General features: G+C 44.1%; 1 protein-coding gene across 1 annotated transcript; it reads right to left on the reverse strand.

Annotated features, from left to right (window-relative positions):
- Positions 1–1785: 1785 nt before the first annotated feature.
- On the reverse strand, positions 1786–20522 carry plin6 (perilipin 6). Its single transcript, XM_071903740.2, has 7 exons — positions 20429–20522; positions 17295–17478; positions 16682–16764; positions 12105–12342; positions 8471–8652; positions 2488–2754; positions 1786–2232 (listed from the first exon to the last, which is right to left on the reverse strand). Exons 1-7 carry the CDS (start codon positions 20504–20506, stop codon positions 1786–1788), a joined length of 1479 nt encoding a protein of 492 aa, XP_071759841.1. The 5' UTR covers positions 20507–20522.
- Positions 20523–22448: the final 1926 nt, after the last annotated feature.

The raw sequence follows: 22448 nt of genomic DNA on the forward strand, positions 1-22448 counted from the left end.
GGAAGTTCATTTATTTCCAGTGAGAGAATCGTCACTGCATCGTGTTGCATACGATTTATTCTGACAGTACAGTGTTAACTAAACCAAAGGCTGTTCTGGTTAGTTACAGCTCTCTGTTTTGTGACTATAATCAATAATCAGCCTGATCACTTTCATCTCAAAACCTTGGAGCTTTGGGATCGTTGTGTAAAACTTTGCACATACATAATGTGCAGAAAAGAAATGCATTGTGGGTGAGTCAAGTGACAACATCCTAAATTGGGTTCATAAAAGTGCTGGTCAATCTGATACACTTTGGACACAATCTGTAAAGACATTGCAAGAAGAGCGCAAGACTAGATGAGTAAAAAGATGAGCGGCTTGTCGGCTGTCCTGCGGTACAAAACACTTCACTGAGGAGCTGCAGAGATTTGAAAGACAAACAGATTCGGTGAAACCACCAGACGCCTGGGAGACTCTGCCAGCACAGACCTGGTGTCAGTGCGGCTCGCTTCAACATCCAGAGCAGTTCACTTGTTTCATCGATCACAAAACAAGAATAAATGCAGCACAAGGACATGATGCAGCGGTAACAAATTCTCTCATTCCAAATGAACGAACTTCCACCGGAGAGCAATGCATTTGATGTGTTTTGTGTTCCAGGAGTTAGACTGGCTCCGTTTCCACTAATCAGATCTGTCAGGGACACAGGAGAACCAGCAGCCGTTTGACTGAACCTTCCTCTCACTACAGGACGTTCTTCCAAACTCATCATACTACAACAGCACGACTTCATCTGGAATACATACAGCCTGCAGTATGTGGAGCTGTAGACCAGGATCCTGTGGCTGAAACGCATTCGAATTAAACTGATTAGTCAAGGTTATAGAATTACAACTTCACTGAATAAATGTTTTCATCAGAAACAGATCACAGACAGATGATAAACAACTTGTTTTAGTTCACACATGCAACGCAGCTTCGCCGCAGCGATGCAGCGATGCAGCGATAACGATTCTCTCACTTTAAAGGAATGAACATCCGCCAGAGATAAACGCATTCAGTCAGTCAGTGTGATCCGGCCTTACAGCACATTCCTCCAACCAACACACACACCTTCTAGTTTCTATCAGCCTCCATCACTTTCCTGAACAACAAAGACAACATGGTGCAGAACACTATGATGGACACCCAGTCTGTAGCAGAACAAGGTGCCATACAGATAAAACAGACGCTCTTAACTTCAAAGACAGATGGGATCAGGATGTGTGAAGCTGAAATTATGGAAATGCTGCTATGTACACAAAGTTTTAAACAGTTACATTTGGTTAATGTAAGTGATTTGGAATACACAATATAATATGGAATTATATGCGAGCATTTATGCCTTCAAGGTATATGTGTTTAGAGAATATAGCATATGGCAAAAAAAACAAATTTAAGTTGGCAAAGTCTCACAAACCCTGATGGAAAATGTATTGATGAATCTTTTAAATTCTAAGTCATGGTGTGTGTTGTGTATTTTTACTCTTATTTGTTATTTCATACGTAACGATGCAACAAATCACTGGGAGACATCAGATGTATTTCTGGTTGGTGCTTGAGGAGTGGCGTCTATCCTAACTACAGATTTCAGAATAAACTCTCTTCTCCAACTGGGCCTCTATACCAATTTTCCAATCGCCCCGTTGGAAAAAGTGTATGCACACACTAAAACCAGTTGGGGCAGGGGGGTGTGGCAGCCGGCGGCCGGGGCCTGCTGCGATTGGTCAGGGGGCGGAGGGGGGGCGGGCCGCGGCGGGCCGCTCAGTTGTCGGACGTTTCTGCCGTGGAGTTGGCCTCGTCGGCGATGGGTCCGGGGCTCAGGTACTCGAAGGCCTTCTGGCTCTGGGACACGAACTGCATGAGCGGCCCGAGGAGGAGCTCGGTGGCGGAGGCGCGGCGGTGGATGGTGCTGTCGGAAGGGAGGGGCAGGCCTTCGATCTCCAGAGCCGGCGCCTCCTGCTTCAGGCTGGACCGGCGGCCGTTGGCGGGGCCCGGCGGGGCCGAGCCGGCGCCTTGGGGGCTGTTGGCGGAGCCGCCGCTGCCGGAGCCACGGCGCGCGCGAGAGTACAGACTCTTGCGGCGGCGCGGGCGGCCGTCCATGGCCTTCAGGAAGAGGCTGTTGGCGGAGCTGCGGCGAGACGCGCTGTCGCACGTGAAGTCCTCCTGGCTCAGGAAGTCCTCCACGTCCTGCGCGCTGGGCTGCTGCAGCTGACACACACACAACACACAAACTGGTGACGCTTCGTTCTCCTGGAGGCTCTAAAGTTCTCAAGACCTTTACAAACCAGCCTGAATCTGAAACCAGGCAAATGTTTGATTTTTTACTGCGACAGGTAAATTAGTTGACTCTAGCAGCCATTTTGGTAGGTAACCAACCAGAATTTGGAGTCTTATTCCTTTCTAAACATGTAGTTGTCTGGTAAAGGTGACAGTGGCGGGTGTGGTTTCCAGTCCTGGACTCACCATGCTGTAGAGCGGGGTGGAGTTGACCACCAGCTGCAGCAAGATCTTGGCCAGGTCCTGCAGATCTCTGAGGACCACCTGGACCTGGGAGGGAAGGTCCAGCATCTGCCGGACCGGGCCCAGCTCAGCCAGCAGGGCGGCTTGACCTTTGACCTGGACCAGGGCCAGCTCCCTCAGGCCCTCCACACGGTACACCAGCGCCACCATGAAGCGCTGCTGGTACTGCAGCAGGAAGCCCACCGCCTCCAGAACCCGGCCCAGACCCACCTGGGAGGGACGAACGAGTTCAAGACTTTATCGTCCAAACAGGAAAACAGAACAGAAGCGAGCTACAACACCGCACAAGAGATAAAACATTTCTGTACATGTTAGCTCCATCTGTAAATCTGATGATGTGATCAGCTGTGATCTGTCAGTGACTTTTTCTGACCATGGAGAACAATGTTAATGTGTTGAATCCCAAAGCGCTTCAGAGTCTGTCTGTTCCAGTTCAGCAGGTTTACCTGAGAAATGAGAACTTCGGTTTAGTCAGGAGGTTGGTTGACTTTGAAGGAAGTGGATCAGACTCTCTACAGCCAACTATCTAGTTTTCCACTTTTACAAAACTACTGGATTACGAAGGAAGAAGAATGTGACACTTCATTGCTCTCTATAGGCAAACAGTTTTTCTGTTTCCCCCTCCACTGGGAGGTCAGAGGTCAGAGGTCAGGGTCTGGAGCTGTTAAGGATTCAGCGTCTTGCTCAATGACACTTCAGCCGGGCGGCTCACAGAACTTGAATGGATAGAGCGGTCATTCCCATTCATTCATTCGGAGCGGCGGCCATCTTGCTGTGACCCGTCGGACTAGCTTCTGTATAAAGCGACTCGCAGCAAGTCACTGAGCTGAGAGGTTTTACAGCAAGAACCAAAGCAGCTTCTCTGTCTCCTTGCTGCCATGGATTGCTAACATGCTAATGTTGACTAGAAGAGCTAGAGAGAGAAGTACAGTCTGTGATGAAGCTACGTTAGCCTCGTCGCTAACGTTAGCTTCCAGTTGAGTTCTGACAGTTTGCTAACAGACTCATCTGCTCAGTTCTCACAGTGTGACAGACTTTACACCTTAATGTCCAGACTGTGTTGTCACCATATCAACGAACACTTAAAATGCCATTATCACCATTTTATGCTGCAGTAGCTAAATTACCATGACAAACAGTGGAAGAACCGTTCTGTCCATTCAGGTTCTGTGGGTGGATGCTTGAACCAGCCTCCCTGCTCACTTTGTCCAGCACTGTAACAAGATATTTCTCCACACCGGCAAATATTCAGTGGTATTCTGCTGGTCATCTGATCTAAATGATATTTGAAAAGGTCACTTGGCTTGGTTCAGCTTCAGAGACGAGCTGGCGGCCGCCGCTGTTTCCCAGCAGCCAGACAGAAGCTCTGGACTCAAACCAAACCTGTTGGCAGAGCCGAGCCACGTGAGGCCGCCGGGACGCACACGACACACTGAGACACACACCGGGACACACACCGGGACACACACTGAGACACACACCGGGACACACACTGAGACGCACACCGACACACCGAGACACTGAGACACACACTGAGACGCACACCAACACACACACCGGGACACACACCGACACACTGAGACGCACACCGACACACACACCGAGACACACACCGACACACCGAGACACACACCGAGACACACACCGAGACACACACCGACACACCGAGACACACACCGAGACACACACCGAGACACACACCGAGACACACACCGAGACACACACTGAGACGTACACCGACACACTGAGACGCACTATTCTTGTTTTTATGCCTACCTGTACAGCACTTTGTGAATTCTGCTTTTATAAAAGTGTCACAAATTAGGTTCATTATTATTTTATTAGTAGTAGTATATGCAGTGTGTGGAGAAAGACAGCAGTAAAACATACAGAGTCAAAGGAAATTAATGGAAAATATGAAACTTATAATAAATTTGATGATGAATTGCTGTCTGTTCCTGAACCACTGCGTCACACTCTGCTCAGTTGTTTCACTTTGTGAATAAATTATCTGTGATTCTGGCAGAAGGCCCGGCGCTGTGGTGGGAAAACACTCCGGGGGCCGAGAGGTATTTAGGTCAGGCAGGAGACAGGACACCCCGACCCCCGACCTCTGACCCCCGACCCCCCCCACCTCCCACCGCTGAGAACAGAGCCGAGCCGAGCCGAGCCAGAACAAAACGTGCCGACGCTGCTGTCCAGGACCGCTGCCAGGGACACACACACACACACACACACACACACACACACACACATTCCCTGCGTCCTAATGAGGCTGTTTATTGGTCCTGGCACCAGGTTAACCAGCTCACCTGCATGTTTAGTCCTAATTATCCTGAGTGAAGTGCTGGGTCAGCAGCACCCCGGGGTGCAGGCCGCCTCTCTGCAGCACCCAGAGCACCCAGAACCCCCAGAGCACCCAGAACCCCCAGAGCACCCAGGACCCAGCACCCAGAGCACCCAGCACCCAGAGCACCCAGCACCCAGAACCCCCAGAGCACCCAGCACCCAGAGCACCCAGAACCCAGAGCACTTTCTACTCAACAACAGTCACATGAGACATCAGTCTGATGTTCAGCCTGAACGTCCGTCTGGTTCCCCTCCATCATCCAGCTGAGATTCCCTCCTCGTTAGGGTCGATTTCCCCCCGAACCGATCACTAGTGACTGACGTATCTGAACCGATCACTAGTGACCGACGTATCTGAACCGATCACTAGTGACCGACGTATCTGAACCGATCACTAGTGACCGACGTATCTGAATCACTAGTGACCGACGTATCTGAACCGATCACTAGAGACCGACGTATCTGAACCGATCACTAGTGACCGACGTATCTGAACCGATCACTAGAGACCGACGTATCTGAACCGATCACTAGTGACCGACGTATCTGAACCGATCACTAGTGACCGTCGTATCTGAACCGATCACTAGTGACCGACGTATCTGAACCGATCACTAGAGACCGACGCATCTGAACCGATCACTAGTGAGCGACGCATCTGAACCGATCACTAGTGACCGACGCATCTGAACCGATCACTAGAGACCGACGTATCTGAACCGATCACTAGAGACCGACGTATCTGAACCGATCACTAGTGACCGACGTATCTGAACCGATCACTAGAGACCGACGTATCTGAACCGATCACTAGTGACCGACGTATCTGAACCGATCACTAGTGACCGACGTATCTGAATCACTAGTGACCGACGTATCTGAACCGATCACTAGTGACCGACGTATCTGAACCGATCACTAGAGACCGACGTATCTGAACCGATCACTAGTGACCGACGTATCTGAACCGATCACTAGTGACCGACGTATCTGAACCGATCACTAGAGACCGACGCATCTGAACCGATCACTAGTGAGCGACGCATCTGAACCGATCACTAGTGACCGACGTATCTGAACCGATCACTAGAGACCGACGTATCTGAACCGATCACTAGTGACCGACGTATCGGCCGCTCTGACATCACTTCAGTCACATGATGCTCCAGTCAGCCTCATGGTTAGCAGACATTTACCAACTGACCCAAGAATGTCGTCCATTTCGACAAAAATATCGTCTTTGCAAAGATAATCTGTTGGTAAAGGAGGAGATTTCAACAAATCTATTCTGCTGAAACACCGATGAAAAACAGTTGCACGAACGGTTCAAACTTTAGTCCCGCCCACAAAAGGCTCTGATTGGCTCGATTGTTTCTCTGAGCGAGAACATATACAGTATGTTCACCTGCTCATTATGCGCTGTGGTTCATTTATGCGCTTTTGAAGCTTTAATAAATATTTTGACGTTGCAGAACGCGGCTTCCAATCCCTTTATTTTGATTCGATCTTGTGTTCTTCTGTTTTTTGACATGGAGAAATATAGAGTAGAAATATAGAATAGAAACTCGCTCACAGTCTGACCTGCATTGTCTCTCTCTCTCCCTCTCTCTCTCCCTCTCTCTCTTCCCTCTCTCTCTCTCTCTCTCTCTCTCTCTCGCTCTGTTATCTGTCCATCTCTCAGCATCACGTACGCCTCGTCTCTCCCGCTGCAGAGGAAGTCCGGTCTAAACTCCATTTATCCTTAATGGGTCCAATTTTCCCGAGGCTGGACCTTCCTCTTCCACTGCTGACTGGACTAACTGCCGGGTGGTTAGGAGGTTTTTTGTTTTTCCAAGAAACAAATTAGGATAAGACTCAGATTCCTGAAAAAAAAATCCTTTTCCAGATGCGTATTTGTCTGAGTGAAGTATAGAAGTTTTGTATTGAAGCTGCTGATAGCGGATTTTCAATATCTTTAAATTTGAACTTTTCAATGCAAAAACTTCCCAGTATTCAGTGTTTCCTCCAGAGATTTATTCTTATTATCAGGAGGAAAAGCCTCTGAAACATTTAGAGCATCATGGGACACTAAAACTCTCCACTGAAACCAGAAAACAAAATGTCTCATTATATCAGTTCAGGTTCAGCTCTTCCCATAGACAACCAGTGTAGTATTGATCAATTCTACAATCAATCTGTCAATCAAACAGCATCAGATGATCAGATCAGATCCCAGTTAAATAAACAGAACATCAGTCTGGTTCCTACAGTGTTCAGGATGTGCAGGGTGAAGGGCAGGCGTGTGTCTGGTCACGTAGCAGCCAGACACACACACGCACACACACACACACACACACACACACACACACACACACACACACACTACAGGATGCTGTGGTCCTCTGGGAGCAGCTGGGTTCAAAACGTCTCGACTCATTTAGCAACACAGAGGAAACTTTTTAATTTTGTTTTGTTTTTGTTGTTTGGAAGTTTTATCTGAGCAGTTTTGCTTCTCCTCAACTCTTTCTATATCGTTACTGTGCTGTGAGACAGGTGGAAAACCTCATGTGATTTGACTCATCAGTATCTACTATAACTATAAAGCTCAAACCACTTCTTCCTCCGATGTTTCAATAAACAAAACACTTTCTGTAAAGACTTACAGTTTCATGACCTGTCCCTTTATGTTATTAGATATGCGAGATGATAATTTGACTTTAACAAAACATGTTTTTTCCTGACTTGCTTGAGTAACTATGCAATGCTGCTTCAACGCCTGATGGTAGAAGTGAAGCAGTGAGGAGTCGGACGGATCTGAGTCTGAGGGAACAGATGGGTGAGGAGGAGAGGGAGAGGGGCGAGAGAGGCGTGATGACATGAGGACAGAGAGAGAGAGAGAGAGAGAGAGAGATGGATGTGTGAGTGAAGGAGGAAGCAGCAGAAGTGTCAATGAATCAGTTTCAACTTCAATAAATTCAATCATTCCATACAAATTCAGTCGTCCGCTGGAACAAATCTCATCACTTTCAATCTAAGTCATTTACACAAACACAAGATCTCAAGTCAAGACTTTAGAAACCTTTTCAAGTCATCAAAGTACAAGTCAGAGTCAAGTCCCAAGTCACCAGAACCCAAGTCAAGTCGAGTCTGAAGTCTTCTCTTCATGCTTCAAGTTTCAAGCAATAAAAATTGTGGCTTCCAAGTCATGTGACTCGAGTCCCACCTGATGAACAGAAAGACTGAAGTTCTCATTCATCCCAGGTAAACCTGCTAAACTGCAGCAGGCAGACTCTCCAGCTCCTTCGTTCGCACACATACAACTTCAAGATACCAAATATGTCGGGCTAAACCACAGGGAAGTGTGTGTAAAATGATACACAAGATGATTTATTCATTTGATGTCATGGCATCATTTCATTTGGATGTTTTAACTCCGTATCAGCAGCTGCAGCTTCAGAGGAGCGTTGGAGGGAGCAGACACATGATATATACTGTATGTGATGTAACGGGGGCGTCGGGGGTTCATGTGTCACATGTTTCGCGTCAGTCAGATCTTGCAGCTGAACCAAAGTGAAGCAGAGACAGGAAGTGACCTCACCGTGTCGGCGGCGGCGCCCAGCGGCCGGGCGGCTTGCTCCAGCCGCTCCCGCAGCTTCAGCAGGCGGTGGTACAGCTGCAGGCTGAGGCTCAGCAGCAGGCTGCGCAGCCGCGTCCACAGGCCCGGCTCGTCATCCTCGTCTTCCTCCTCGTACTCCTGAACCCTCTTCTCCCACTCTCGACCTGAGGGAGGGATGAAGAGATGTTTTCTGTTTCACCTTTACCTCCAACAGACTGAAACCGCTCAGACGTCTGACTGAAACCGCTCAGACTTCAGACTGAAACCGCTCAGACTTCAGTATGAAACTGCTCAGACGTCTGACTGAAACCGCTCAGACTTCTGACTGATATTCTACTTTTTTAGTTTTAAACTTCACCACACATTCTGTGATTTAGTTTGAGTCTGTAGAGTCAGCGTGAGGAAAACAAAGCTGTGGATGATCAAAAATACTCGACAAAGTAGAAAGACGGAAGTTAACATTTGTCTGGTGTCTCCTGCTGCAGGAGCGCTTCCTGCTAGCCGACGTTCAGACTCGCTATCGGAGCATCTTCATTCCATTTCATACACCCATATATTTTTAAAAGTGTACATATATTTTATTTTATTCTGTTTATATATTCTATTTTATACTGTTATTATACTCTGCCACTTTATATTTGTATTGCTTCTGACTTACATTTTTGTTACATTTCTTCTTCTTACATTTTGCACTGCTGTCTTATTACTGCGTTGTTTGTATACTGCATTTGTTTACTTTGTTTACTTGTTGTGGCTAGCTCTAGGCTCAAGAATTTCATAGCTAGCATTATCTGCATCTTGGTGTTTTGTTGTGCTTATGATAATAAAGAACCTTGAACCTTGAAGAGAGGAATTATATACAGAAACAAAATCACTGAACTTCTCTTTAATGCCCTTTAACTGGAACTTTCTGTCAGTTTTAGGGTTTAGTTTGGTTCTGAGGAGTTTTAGATGGAAAGTGAGTTTTAAAAGTCAGAAATATATTATGGTCTGTTTGTGCTATGGAGCAGGAAAAATATGAATTATTGCCTCTTTCAACTCTAAAACTAACAACTCCCACCACACACACACACACACACACACACACACACACACACACACGTGTTCACACACTCCTCATCAGTGACGCAGCTTCACACTCTCTCCTCAGCTCATTAACAGTCTGTCATTTACTACCGAGACGTCATCATGTGACGGCGGGCCTGCTGGTCGCCATGGCAACGAGTCATCTGGCCTTCAGCCGCCATCGTCACATGAGGCTGGAGGGTTTTTTTTTTTTTTTTTAAATGAAATCTTTAATATTGATTATGACTGAGTCAAAACCACAAACAAGTCTCAATGCTGTTTCAGAGAATTTCAGTTTCATTGGTTCTAAGAAGAGCGATCACACGGCTTCACCGGGAACTGAAAACAATATGAAAATAAAACTCATAAAATCCAAATTTTTATTTCAATTTTAGTTTCCTTTTAGTTTGTTTTCAGTGTAGGTTTGGTAGTTTTAGTTTAGTTTATATTTCTATTTTTCTTTTACAAATGAATAGTTTTAGTTTAGTTTTTATGTAGTTGTAGTATTTTTGGAAGGACTGGTATTTTTTTTAAAGGTTCATGATAGAAGATTAAAACAAGTATTACAATGTATTCAATCCATCCTAACTGTAAGTTAAACGTGGGACGGCTACAAAATCCTCCACCCTTTTCTTCTCTGCACAAAAAGACAAAAGCTAAAAACATTTAACGAATACTTTTTTTATTTTATTTTGGTTCGTTTCACAAGTAGACAAGATAGTTTAGTTCAGTTTAATTTTTTCACAAAGTCTTTATTTTTATTTCAAGTTTACACCAATGCTTTTTAACACCTAGTTTTCATCTTAGTTTTAGTTTATAATAATAATAATATCCTTGACCTAAATCAATGTTTTTTTATTCATTTATTCTATACTAAATATGTCTGTATTCTGCAGCTGTATTTGTAACTGTCTTGTCTCATTAAACCAGACCGAGCAGTTAAACCTGACCGACTGTTTCTCTCATCTGTCTGTTCAGATAAAGATCCTCTGCGCCTCCTGCTGGCCAAATCCATCACTACATCACCTGCAGGACTTCCTCCAGACACTGGGCTGTAGACCAGGACCCGTATCCTCTCAGAGAGTCTTATCTCAGCCTAAAAGTCCTTAGCAAGGAGTCCTAGTTTAGGAGTGAAAAGTTCTCAGAGCGACTCTGAGCAACGAATGGACAAGAACTTTTATCTTAGTGAGGAGGTGTGGTCGACCCCGTTGCTAGGTGTGATGCTCTCTTTTGGACGCTGTCATTGGTTGATCAAGAAAAATCAACACGCCTCTTTTTGTCATCCAGAATGCACACAAGGAATCACACAAGATAAAACACAATTTACTCGATATTAACGTGTGGTTTGCTTATACTATCAAAAATAAAATAAAAATAGAGCTCATTGGACAAAATCTTTGAAAACCATACGAACCGTACTTTTTAATACTTGTACGCTCCTCACAGGTTGATGCATTATGCCTTTATTTGGGCGACTGCAATAATGTAATTATACTTTACTAATTTGATGTTAAGATTTGGTGAAAATGGCTCAAGACTCAGTAGTATTAGTATAATTTATAGACTATATTGGCAAGCCTATATGAATAGGATTTTTGAACATGAGTATATTACAGATGATGCGGACGTGTGTCCCATCAATACAGAGAAAACTCACTATATCCATAGCTGCTGTTCTGTTGGTGCACGGTGCGACCGGCCGGTGGGAATTAAACAGGCTGCGAAGGAGCTGTGTGTTTGTGTGATTATTCTACTATGTGGCTGCATAAACCTAAATTATCACTGCTGCACTGTTTGCCTGTTGCTAAATATCTTAACATTGTGATAACTTTCATAATAATAATAGCATTAATGCGTCTTTTCTGCGTCTTTCAGCCATTTCCTCCTCTCCTTAAGAAACTCCTCAGCTCCTAAAAGTCCTCTTCTCTACTCTTAACAGTTTTCCACCTTAGGAGCTCTCTTAAGGGCTAAGATGCTTTGTGAATAGCTTTTATCTTTACTAGGATTTAGTCTTACTTTTAGGGGAAATTCTTAGCAGACGTCATCACTCTAAGAGTTTTCTTAGAATTTCACCACTAGGACCAACTCTTAGTAGTAGGAGGCTTTGTGGATACGGCCCCAGGCCTTTAAAAGCAAAATAATCACTGATTTCATGCTTCATGTATGGAAGCAGGAATCTATTAAACTTCCCAGAGGAAGCAGGCAGCAGGATGTTAGACCTCTGGCTCTATACTGGAAATGTTTTGGAAAATCAAAAACAGAAAAACAACAAAATGTTTAGGCCTAAATGTTGCAAATGTAATCCAAACTAAAAGAGCGGTGTGTTTTTTTTATTCTAATGTTGAAGGTGACGCATTTGCATGGACTATAATGTAATTATTTTTGTCAGTAAATAATTGACAAAATGTAATCAACATGAAACAACTAAAATCTGATGAAATCTAAAGGCTATTTTAATTGAAAAACTGACTAAACTTGAAAATGCTTGGAAAAATGACACTGCCATCAATTCATTTAAAAAAATATGTATATATATATATATATAACTCACGCAGCGTGGGCGGCAGCGGCAGGTAGTAGGCGGTGGCGTCCTCCAGGCGGCTCAGCACCTCGTCCAGGCCGGACGTCGCCACCCGGCCCACCTGGGAGTCCTGCAGCGCCCACACCGCCGCCCAGCTCGCCTCCGACAGACGCTCCAGACGCTCCAGAGCGCCGTCCAGCCCGTCCACCACCCGCACCTGCACGTCGTCCAGGGTCAGGAAGAAGGCGTCCTTCAGGTGACCCATCACCTGCAGGGGAAACACACTTTATCTACAGCGCTTCATCAGGAACAGCTGTCCAGTAGCAGCTGGTCATCTGTTGCTGTCGCCCGTTTATCATAAGGAACAACAACTTGTGTGTTCAGATGCTCTTCTGCACTCCACTGCTGTAAAGGCTGTTCTGCTCCTCTGACCTCTGACCTCTGACCTCTCTCACTAACAAGCTGTTTTCTCTGTACACTCTGCAGACTGCAGTGTGAAACTCCCAGGAGGGCAGCAGCTGTTTCTGATGCTGAACCAACAGTCAGACGCTCAAAGTCCAAAAACGAAACCGCTTCACCGTGTCTGCTGCTTTATACACTGAGCTGCTGCCACGTGATTGGAGCAGGTGTACCTAATAAAGTGGCCGGTGAGTGGAGATCTAAAGCATACAGAAACTTTGTCTCCTCAGTGCAGAACAGACCGCTGCTCTCTAACAGCTGAGTCAGAAGAAGACGATACATGTGAAGTCTTTCTAAATCCACTTTCAAATCACACGCTTTTAGAGCATCTCACTTCCTTAAAGAGAAACTAAACCCCAAATCTGTGTGCAGCCTGACATCTAAAGGTAAACGGCATGCTACTGAAATCGCCATCTGCTATTGGCTGATCTTTGGTGCCACGTGATGATGTCAGTTTTTATCTCTGCCTCCTGGTGCAGCATGATGTCACCGTTAAAGACACTCTGGTTTCCAGCAAGGAGAAGGAATGGGATTTTGATATAAACACACTAGAATTTATTATTTATTTATTGTTAAATATGGGTATTAGTGGTGTAACGGACCGTAGTTGATCTGTGATCTGTACGGATCCCCCCCCCACGGTTCGGCACGCATGTGAACCGCGGATTCATTGCAAAGTTTAACCATCATAGTGTGAAATACAGTTTTACTGCCGCTGTTACTTTTTAAAGTAATAATTCCCTAAATCTCGATGCAGAGTTGCAGTGAGAAGATACAGACAGGACAGACGCGTGCTGTGTTTTACTCTGAAGCAAAATGATTGCGTTAGGAAAGAAAAAAAAAGGAAGAGCGACTGATTTAAAAGCCGTCGCTTTCGCCTTCATTGAGTGAAATCCCGTAGGCTGACTGGACATTTTCAGAGGTGTGACTGGGAAACTGGGCATGCTTGTCATCATTGAAATAGATCACAAGATTGTTTATTGCAACTTCAGCAATATGCCGCCTTCCCTTCGACACGCAGCTCCACTCGGAGCGGCTCCGGGCTCTTTGCCTGTCTGTGGCAAAGCCTTCAGTGTTGATAGGCTGTTACTCGTGATGTGTAACCAATCAGAGAGTGCTGTGGGCGGGACTACAGAGTGGTGACTACAGACAGAGAGAGGCGGCTGCATCAGAGCCAAAGTAACACATTTTTAAATTAATTTAACCCTAACCCCTTTTTTTTTTTTTTTTTGCTGATCCGAAAAATGATCCGAACCGTGAGTTTTGTGATCCGTTGCACCCCTAATGGGTATATTATGACATGTAAAATTAGCTGATAAGGTTTTTTATTTCATTGTGACTTTAAGTTCTAGTCAAAAATAATAATTCCCAGTAAAAAAGTTTTCCAACGCACAAAAATGACACCGTCTTTATTTTCCCTTCAGCAGGGATTCACTTCTGGAGTCACAGCCTCGGATAACTTTTTTTTTTTAAACTTTTTGAGTGGTTCTTTAAAGTATATTTTCGAAGACTTCCCATGCGTTGTCTTATTCTGACTTAGATATAAAGAGTTTTGGAATAACAGCCTTTGATTCCAGGAAGGTTTGGTTCGACACAGCGGGAGGAGGAGGAGGAGGAGGAGGAGGAGGAGGAGGAGGAGGAGGAGGAGGAAGAGGAAGAGGAATACTCGGAAGGTGGAGATGAACTGAGAGAAATTGATTTCTGGAAATCTAACGGCGTTTCTCCGAATGTGTGAATGGTCTTTTGTGCGGCGGAGGCTGCTGGCTGTCACACGCTCTGCAGCAGCAGAACCATGAAAACCTGACAGACTGAAGGAAACTCTGAAGACGGACGTGTCACTTTCAACATTAAAGCTCCAGATTCTCCACTGCAGAGTTTTATTTTGTGTCTTTCTGTCCATTCAAAGCTGTGTGTGTGGTGTCATGAACCAAAAACACTCTCAATCCATTTCTCCACGTTCATTTTCCAGCATCTCTCTGAGCCTTACCAAGAACAGGCCGTTTCTGTCTCCGTGTCTTTAAGGCTCATTAATATTAACGACCCCTCTGTTCCGATTGGCTAACAGGTAGGGAAAACTGTCCGGTAATAAACGATGATGACCGCTCGACCGCTTTGAAAAAAACACTTTGTTAGTCTATTATTTCTTACAGAAATGATAATGAGCGAACCTTTGTGATGCCACAAAGTTACGGAAGTCCAAACGGCTCGTTTAGAGGCTCGCTTTTCTAATATGGATTGTGTGGATTTAGTTTTGATACTTTCACCATGTTTAGATACACATCCAACTCCTTTATCATCACAGAGGAGAGGGAGTCCTGCTTTACACCATGTGGAGCTTTAAGACAACTAACACATATTCAAACATCTGATATTATTATTATTCTTGTGTCAAAAGGTAACACAAGTGTGTATTGTCCCTAAACATGTCATGTCATGCATATGTGTTGAAAATGACACATCGCTTTTCCAGTCCCATACTGGACAAAAAAATGCATTTCACATACTTCAGAATGTGTTACAAAATATAGCAAAACTAGCCAAAATGTATGGCATTCATTTGAAATATATTTTGGATGCTGGAAATACATAAATTTATTTCTTCCTCTCCACTGCTGACAACATACAGTATCTACGAGAAAGATATTTTGAATGTAATTTATATGTAAAGATAGCCTACTTTTTTATTGTTTTAGTAATTTTTATATATTTATTTTAAATATCTCATGACACATTCTGAAGTATATATGAGATGGATGTTTTTGATGATGTAGGGACGGTGACACCCAGTCACACTCTGCTGTTATCTGGGTCACACCTCACAATAACGCTTTATTTTCCAGGTCTGCAATTTCCTAATAATTTCCTAGAAAGGAACTGTTAATTTCTGAGGAAGTTTCCTGGAAATAACCATGAAATGATGTTCTAATTACAGGGAAAATAGAGAAAGAGTTGAATGGCAGCTGGTAAGCTCCTCCAGTTTCTTCTGTTGTTTCAGACAGAACCATGAAACGATCTAGCAGTTATACAGACAATTAGAAATTAGAGGAAGGAATTCAACAAAGAACTATATTATATAATTATATGAATAATGACTTGGGTTACTAGATTGACCTCTGTTCAGTATCTGATCGACTCTCCGGACAGTTTCTATAGAGCTGCTGCTTCACTTCATGCTTCTTTCTAGGAAACTTCCTGAGAAATTAACAGTTCCTTTCTAGGAAATGATTAGGAAATTGTGGACCCCGAAAATAAAGCGTTCCCCACCTCCCAGCGGAGCCTCCATACTGAAGCATGGGAGTTAGTCACCAGGGTTAAGGGCGTGACGGCTGTTGGAGCCATGTCACTGAAAATGTTCATTAAAAATGCTTTGTGTGTAGTTAAAGTAGTAGAGCGATGTCTCCTAAAGTTCACCTGCAGCAGTGACAGGAAGTTATTTAAAGGAATAGTTTTTTCACTAATAGGGATCATGATGGAATAGCCTACATGTTATTTGGGCCCAGGGTTCAAAATACACAACTATTGCTTTAAGGAAGACACTACAGTTACGCAGCAGCGCTACGGCAAGGCTGCCATCAATTCCTCTGACTCATCAGTCGCTTTATTATCGTCTCATTTCTCATTTCTGAGTTTCTCGTGTCCACGCTCGGTGTTCAGGTGAGTCGGAGGGGAATCCGGCGTGCGCTCGTACAGCCGGCGGTACGGTAGAAGAAGAACAAGCATCAAGCAGCAAATATTTAACAATCAAGAAGTGAAACCTGAACCGTGTTGAAGCGGTCTGGGTGTGTCGGTGTGTTTTGAAGTTTTAGACGCAGCAGCGGCGTGGCGGCCCGTGACCTCAGAGCGCCACCTGCTGGATTACGGCTTTTATACGTTTTCTCCAGAGTAGACAAGTGAACATACTGAGTGTAAGAATTAAAAAACAGAAGAAAACAAAACAGATCACCAACTAGCTCCTGGTTACCACAAGAGTTACCATGGCAACAAATTATAAGCAACTAGCCGTGCATTATGGGACATATCAGCACAGTTGGAATGTGGCTTTGACAATCAGATGTCTTGGTTGTGTGCGGTGAAGTGCGTGTGTGTGTGTGTGTGTGTGTGTGTGTGTGTGCGTGTGTGTGTGGGTGTGTGTGTGTGAGCGGACCGACCTCGTCTGTGGATTGCTGCAGGACCGGAAAGCTTCTCTCCAGACGGTCCAGACCGACGCAGGCGTAACCGTTAGCAACCTCCACTGCAGAGGGAACACACAGACCATAATATACTGGGAAAAAAAAACACCAGGACTCATAATTCAGTCTGGATTCAATCTTCAAAATACAGGAAAAATATAAATATCATCAGGTTGAAGACATTTTTTTTGTTTTTCCACTTTGCAAAACACTTTGCAGCTGTGTTTTGAAAAGTGCTATATGAATACTACTACTACTACTACTACTACTGCTACTACTACTACTACTACTACTACTACTAATACTACTACTGATAATATAATGCACTTTATTCATATAGCACTTATCTGAAAGTAGAGCTTACAAAGTGCTTTACAGGAAGACTGAATAGTAAAAGATGTTGATACAAATAAGAGACAAAAGCAAGAGAAAATATATTAATTATTAAGATGAATAAATAGATGTGTAAAATGAAATCAGATCAAAGAAAACAGAAGAAAAAACACCAGATCAAAAACATAAATGCAAGCCTGTAAAAGTTGTAAGTTTTAAGAAGTGATTTAAAAGAGGAGAAGCGTTAGGCTCCACCCACTCTGCGGCTCCAGGCTCTGCAGCAGGGGCGTGGCGCGCTGCATGGCGGCCAGGGAGACGCTGCGCACGCTGAGCTCGGCGGCTCCGCCCACCAGGCCCAGCAGGGGGTAGCGACCTTTGACCTCCGTGTACGCCGAGGTCACCGACTGCAGAGCGGAGCGGACGAGCGGCAGCCGGGAAACACGCTGCACCGCGCTGGTCTGCAGGAGAGGAGACAGGTCAGCAGGGAGACTTCACACACACACACACACACACACACACACACACACACACACACACACAGAACATGTAAAGTGCTCTGTATCACTTCTTAAAACCTTTAATCTTGACTATACTTTACAAAGACAGCAATAATCCGACTATTGGCCTTATTCTAAATAAAACAATATCCAAATGAATCTGTTTCAGAGGAGCGTCATCCGATCCTCCGATAGAGTCCTGGTTGGATTCAGGTTTTACAGTCTGAACCGCTTCAATAATGAGACTGAAACCAGAATACTGCACATGTCTTAATGTGACTCTGCTTACTGACTGATCTTATTCAGGTTCAGGGGATCAGAACATGATGTTTACATGGAAACTTCTTATCCAGACTGTTGTGTTAAAGCTCCACATGGTGTAAAGCAAGACTCCCTCTCCTCTGTGATGATAAAGGAGTTGGATGTGTATCTAAACATGGTGAAAGTATCAAAACTAAATCCACACAATCCATATTAGAAAAGCGATCAGACTGATCTTTCTGATTTTGAGTCACTTTTTAAAAACATATCAGATAGGATCCTTCTGATCCAGATCAAACAAGATCAAGATTACAGAATCCAGATTTAATTAGAAGTCTGTCTGTCTGTCTGTCTGTCTGTCTGTCTGTCTGTCTGTCTGTCTGTCTGTCAGTCAGAGAGTGTTCAACATGTTCATTTCATGTATCTGCTCAACTATACAGAGCATGAGAACTGAAAGACAAAATTCAAAAATAATTCAAAACAAAACTTCATTCGTTTCATTCATGAAGTCAAGGATCCTTTTAAAACCAGCAGCTTCTCTGGTCTTTATTTTAAAGGTTTTTTCATTTACTAAAATACAAACACTATTTTTAATCTATATTCATGATGTTTAGGTTCATCATGACATCCTCAGCAGCTCCATCACAGTTTGTTGGTTCTGTGTGAAGCTCTTCATGAATCCTCCATCATCATCAAACCTCTCCTGATCTGATCTGATCTGATCTGATCTGATCTGATCTGATCTGATCTGATCTGGGCTTTTGTGTTTTTAAACTTGGTTAACTTGGATGGGATGAGCTAATCCAAATCCCATCTGAATGATCAGAATCTTATTTATCTTATTTATCAGGTTTAATCCAATCGGATTACTGAAATCCAATCAGAAAGTTTTTGACAAACTGGGCCCAGATGTCGCTGTGTGGAAGAGAAGTTTTGCTCTTCTAGAGAAATTCCACAGATGTTTATTCCTGTTTTCCTGTTTCTGTCCTCCGACTCACCTCAAGATGTTGATGATCTGAGTACGACATTTCTCTCTCACCGAATCTGAGGAGAGAGAAGGGAGAGAGGGAGTGCGTCATTCTGAAACAGAAACGCTGCCGCAAAAGGTCACGGCGAACATCCTCCGCCACCTCCGCTTCATGACTGCTTTTTTTAATTTTTTAATTCAAACCTCAACTCGGCATGAGGCAGTCAGCTGCCAGCGGGCCACAAAGCCCGTTCTGTTCGGCTCAGCCAGCATGGAAATCAGCTTCTCCCTGCCTGGCTGGCTGAGCGGCCAGACAGCGCAGAGGCACAAAACAGCGATGAAGCCGTTTATTATTGGAGCGTCGCTCGTAAAGCGGCGACTCACACAGACGACTCTTTCATTTCAGTCTCATCGGTTTCATTTTGGTGAATCTGGGCGATAAGAGCATCGTGAAACAGCTGTGTGAACAAATTGTTTCATGGAAAGTAAAATGTTGTTTTGAGCACATCCATGTGTCTGGTTTTAGGAAAACACACGTTTAGCAAACACGTGTCAGGGCGTGTTGTTATGAGCTTACCTGGTGCTGAAGAGTCACTCACATGTGAACTCTTACAGCCCAGACACAAGGAGATCGCTGTCATGTGAAAACCTCATAACTCCAGTTTTGGTGATTACCTGGATCACCTGCTGCCTTGAGATTACTGTCAGACTTCTTGGGCTGAAGAAACCATCAAGCCCACTGGGATAATGTGGAAATGCATCGTCATCAAGCTTAAAACAAGGCTGGTTTTCTTAGTTCCTGAACATTTGGCATTGTGGAGATACGAGGTTTACACCTGACAGTGTATCTGCAATGTGTTTTTACATTACATGAACTCTTTCAGGTTATGGTCTCATTAGCAGTTGTTAGATGGTAATAAAAAATTGTACAAAAAATTTCAAGCTATTATGCAGAAACGACTAATTTGGGATGAGGATTGAGTTATGGAGGTTGTCTGTTACACATCCAAATCCAACAATGTAGATACGAGTTTACATTGCTCAGTTAAAGTCAACAGTTTGTTTTTGAAGCAACAAACAGCAATGATAATTTCTGTTACATTTAGTTTCTGTGTTTCAAGACATAACGACACCGGAGGGAAACGTCAACGAGGTTTTAGCTTTAGTTAATTTACACAGATGAGAAAACACACTGTAAGAAGTGTCACCAAAGTGTTAAACGGAGAAGCCTTCAGACTGGCAACCGAACGCAAGAATGATCCAAGATTTCACTGAAGCTGCGCCCAAAAGGCTCATGGGAAACACCACCCATCTCCTACAGGGAGATGCTGATGGAAACACTGTCGAAGAGGAAAACACGCATGGAAATATTTGATTATTTTAGGGTTAGTTACTCCTAAAATAACAGATAGGGAAAATTAAAGCAAATGATGATACTTTTTTGATAATAGTAGAGTACTGAAGTCCTTGGTTGACTAAATGAGTCCTTTTGAGATACTGAATGATGAAGTTCAGGTAGAGCTGAGTATCGGTACTTGATACCTTTAAGGTATCAACTGAAATAACCCGGTACCGAGTAGTATCGAAACTTCTCCAGTCAAACGATACCTGCATTGGATAATTTTTGTACACAGATCTAGAAAAAAATGACTATTTGTATGGTTTTGCTCGCAGCCAATCTCCGCAAGCGTTCTTCGATTTAACGCGACGTGTGATTGGCCCGCTACCGCAGCAGCTACAACCCATACAGTCTGTGGTGAAGTCGAGCGCGGTGTGTGTGACGGAGTCGGCAGTTCAGCGTGCCGAGATGCCACCAAAACGTAAAAAGAAAAAAGGTATCGAAGTACTCTGTTGGTATCGGTATCACTTTAAGGGTACTGGTATTGGTACTGGTATCGTCATTTTTTAAATGACACCCAGCCCTAAGTTCAGGTCATGATTTTTTTTCATCTGAAATTGATATATAGCATTTATAAATAGAACGCTTCATTTGAAAAACAAAACAAAAAAAAACATTAAGAAAACGTAAAACCTGCTGACACTTTTGAGGAGCAGAAAATTTCCACCAGTTATCAAATAATTAGAGAGAGAACACAAACTGTGCAGAATTGTAACAGAATATATTCAAGTCCTTCTTACCCCATCAGAGAAAAGTTGCTTGACTGAATCTCTAGAAATCGACGAAAGCGAAAATTTGTACCCGGGCTTCCAATATATTGCTGTGGCGACCTGCAGAGAGCACAGTCACTTCCTATGTGACCCGCTGCGGAGAAATAAGGAAAATTTGAGGCAGAAATCAGCGACGCCATTGGACGGCTCGATGTGACGTCGCTCATGTGATGCTGACTATGCAGAATATGAGGCTTCGCTTTGACACCAAAAATTGGTAAACGGCAGCCTGCTATTTCCCTTCAGTGTGGGTGACAAATCAATTAGCTCTGAATAAATGAGCCCATTTAGAAGCCGACGTTGGAAACTCCTAGCTGGGGTCAAGTCTGAAGAAACACAGGCACAAGACAGCTCCGCCTGCCCAGCTGAACCTGAAGGCCATTCACTAGTGAAAGGAAAAGCTTAAAGAAAGGTTCACCTCAACATATTTTAGCATTGTTTAGAAGACAGCTGTTGGCAGTGTCCCTTTGCATCTCTGGCTCCATTCAGGAGTTTCTTCTTGGTGGATAACTGACGAGGTGACGTCACCTCCAGATATTTCCAGCAGCTACAATGTAGTTTGATATCAGAAAATGTAAAAAAAAAAGACAATTAAAACATCTAAAACAATTTCTAAAACATCTAAAACAATTAAATGTCTAAACATCAGCGGTAAACGTCAGGTTTTGGTGTCAGTCCCTCAGAATCAAAGAGCGAGGGCTTCTTTCTAGAGCCGCCATTTTGCACCAAGAGACGTTCAACAATCATACAGGGAGAAATCCATCGGAGAAGAGGAGAGAGACCAGTTTCTCCACCACAGGAGCAGGAGAGAGACCAGAATGCACTGCAGGAGCAGGAGAGAGACCAGCATGCACTGCAGGAGCAGGAGAGAGACCAGCATGCACTGCAGCAGAGAGACAGGATGGGGTTGAGGAAGGGATGCAACTCTCACTTGTTTACCACTGGAAAAACTCTTTTCTCTCTCTCTCTCTCTCTCTCTCTCTCTCTCTCTCTCTCTCTCTCTCTCTCTCTCTCTCTCTCTCTCTCTCTCTCTCTCTCTCTCTCTCTCTCTCTCTCTCTCTCTCTCTCTCTCTCTCTCTCTCTCTCTCTCTCTCTCTCTCTCTCTCTCTCTCTCTCTCTCTCTCTCTCTCTCTCTCTCTCTCTCTCTGCACTTAAAGCCCACCTGGATACAACAAGTCGATGCCCCTTCTCTGGAGGTTGTCGAAAGGCATTCTGGGAAACGTAGGAAATCACTAAATGCAGTAGAAGTAGACGAGGCAGGTTGAGAGAAAGTGGGTTCACCAAAAAAGCTAAATCACAACACTTCATCACTCGTACAGATTCAATGTCCTATTTATTACCTTATAAGCACAACAATATAAAATAAAAGGTCCCACTTTATTTGGATTGTCCAATGTCCATCTCACTATAATGTCACTGAGAAGTCTACTGAGTTCCAAGTGATTCTCATAATTGCGTGAAAAGCAGTCTGTAGATATTCAGTGTCTGGACTAGGGTTAGTCTTCGGGTTAGGGTTAGG

This window comes from Centroberyx gerrardi, chromosome 12 (genome assembly GCF_048128805.1).
Source record: "Centroberyx gerrardi isolate f3 chromosome 12, fCenGer3.hap1.cur.20231027, whole genome shotgun sequence".
NCBI lineage: Eukaryota > Metazoa > Chordata > Actinopteri > Beryciformes > Berycidae > Centroberyx > Centroberyx gerrardi.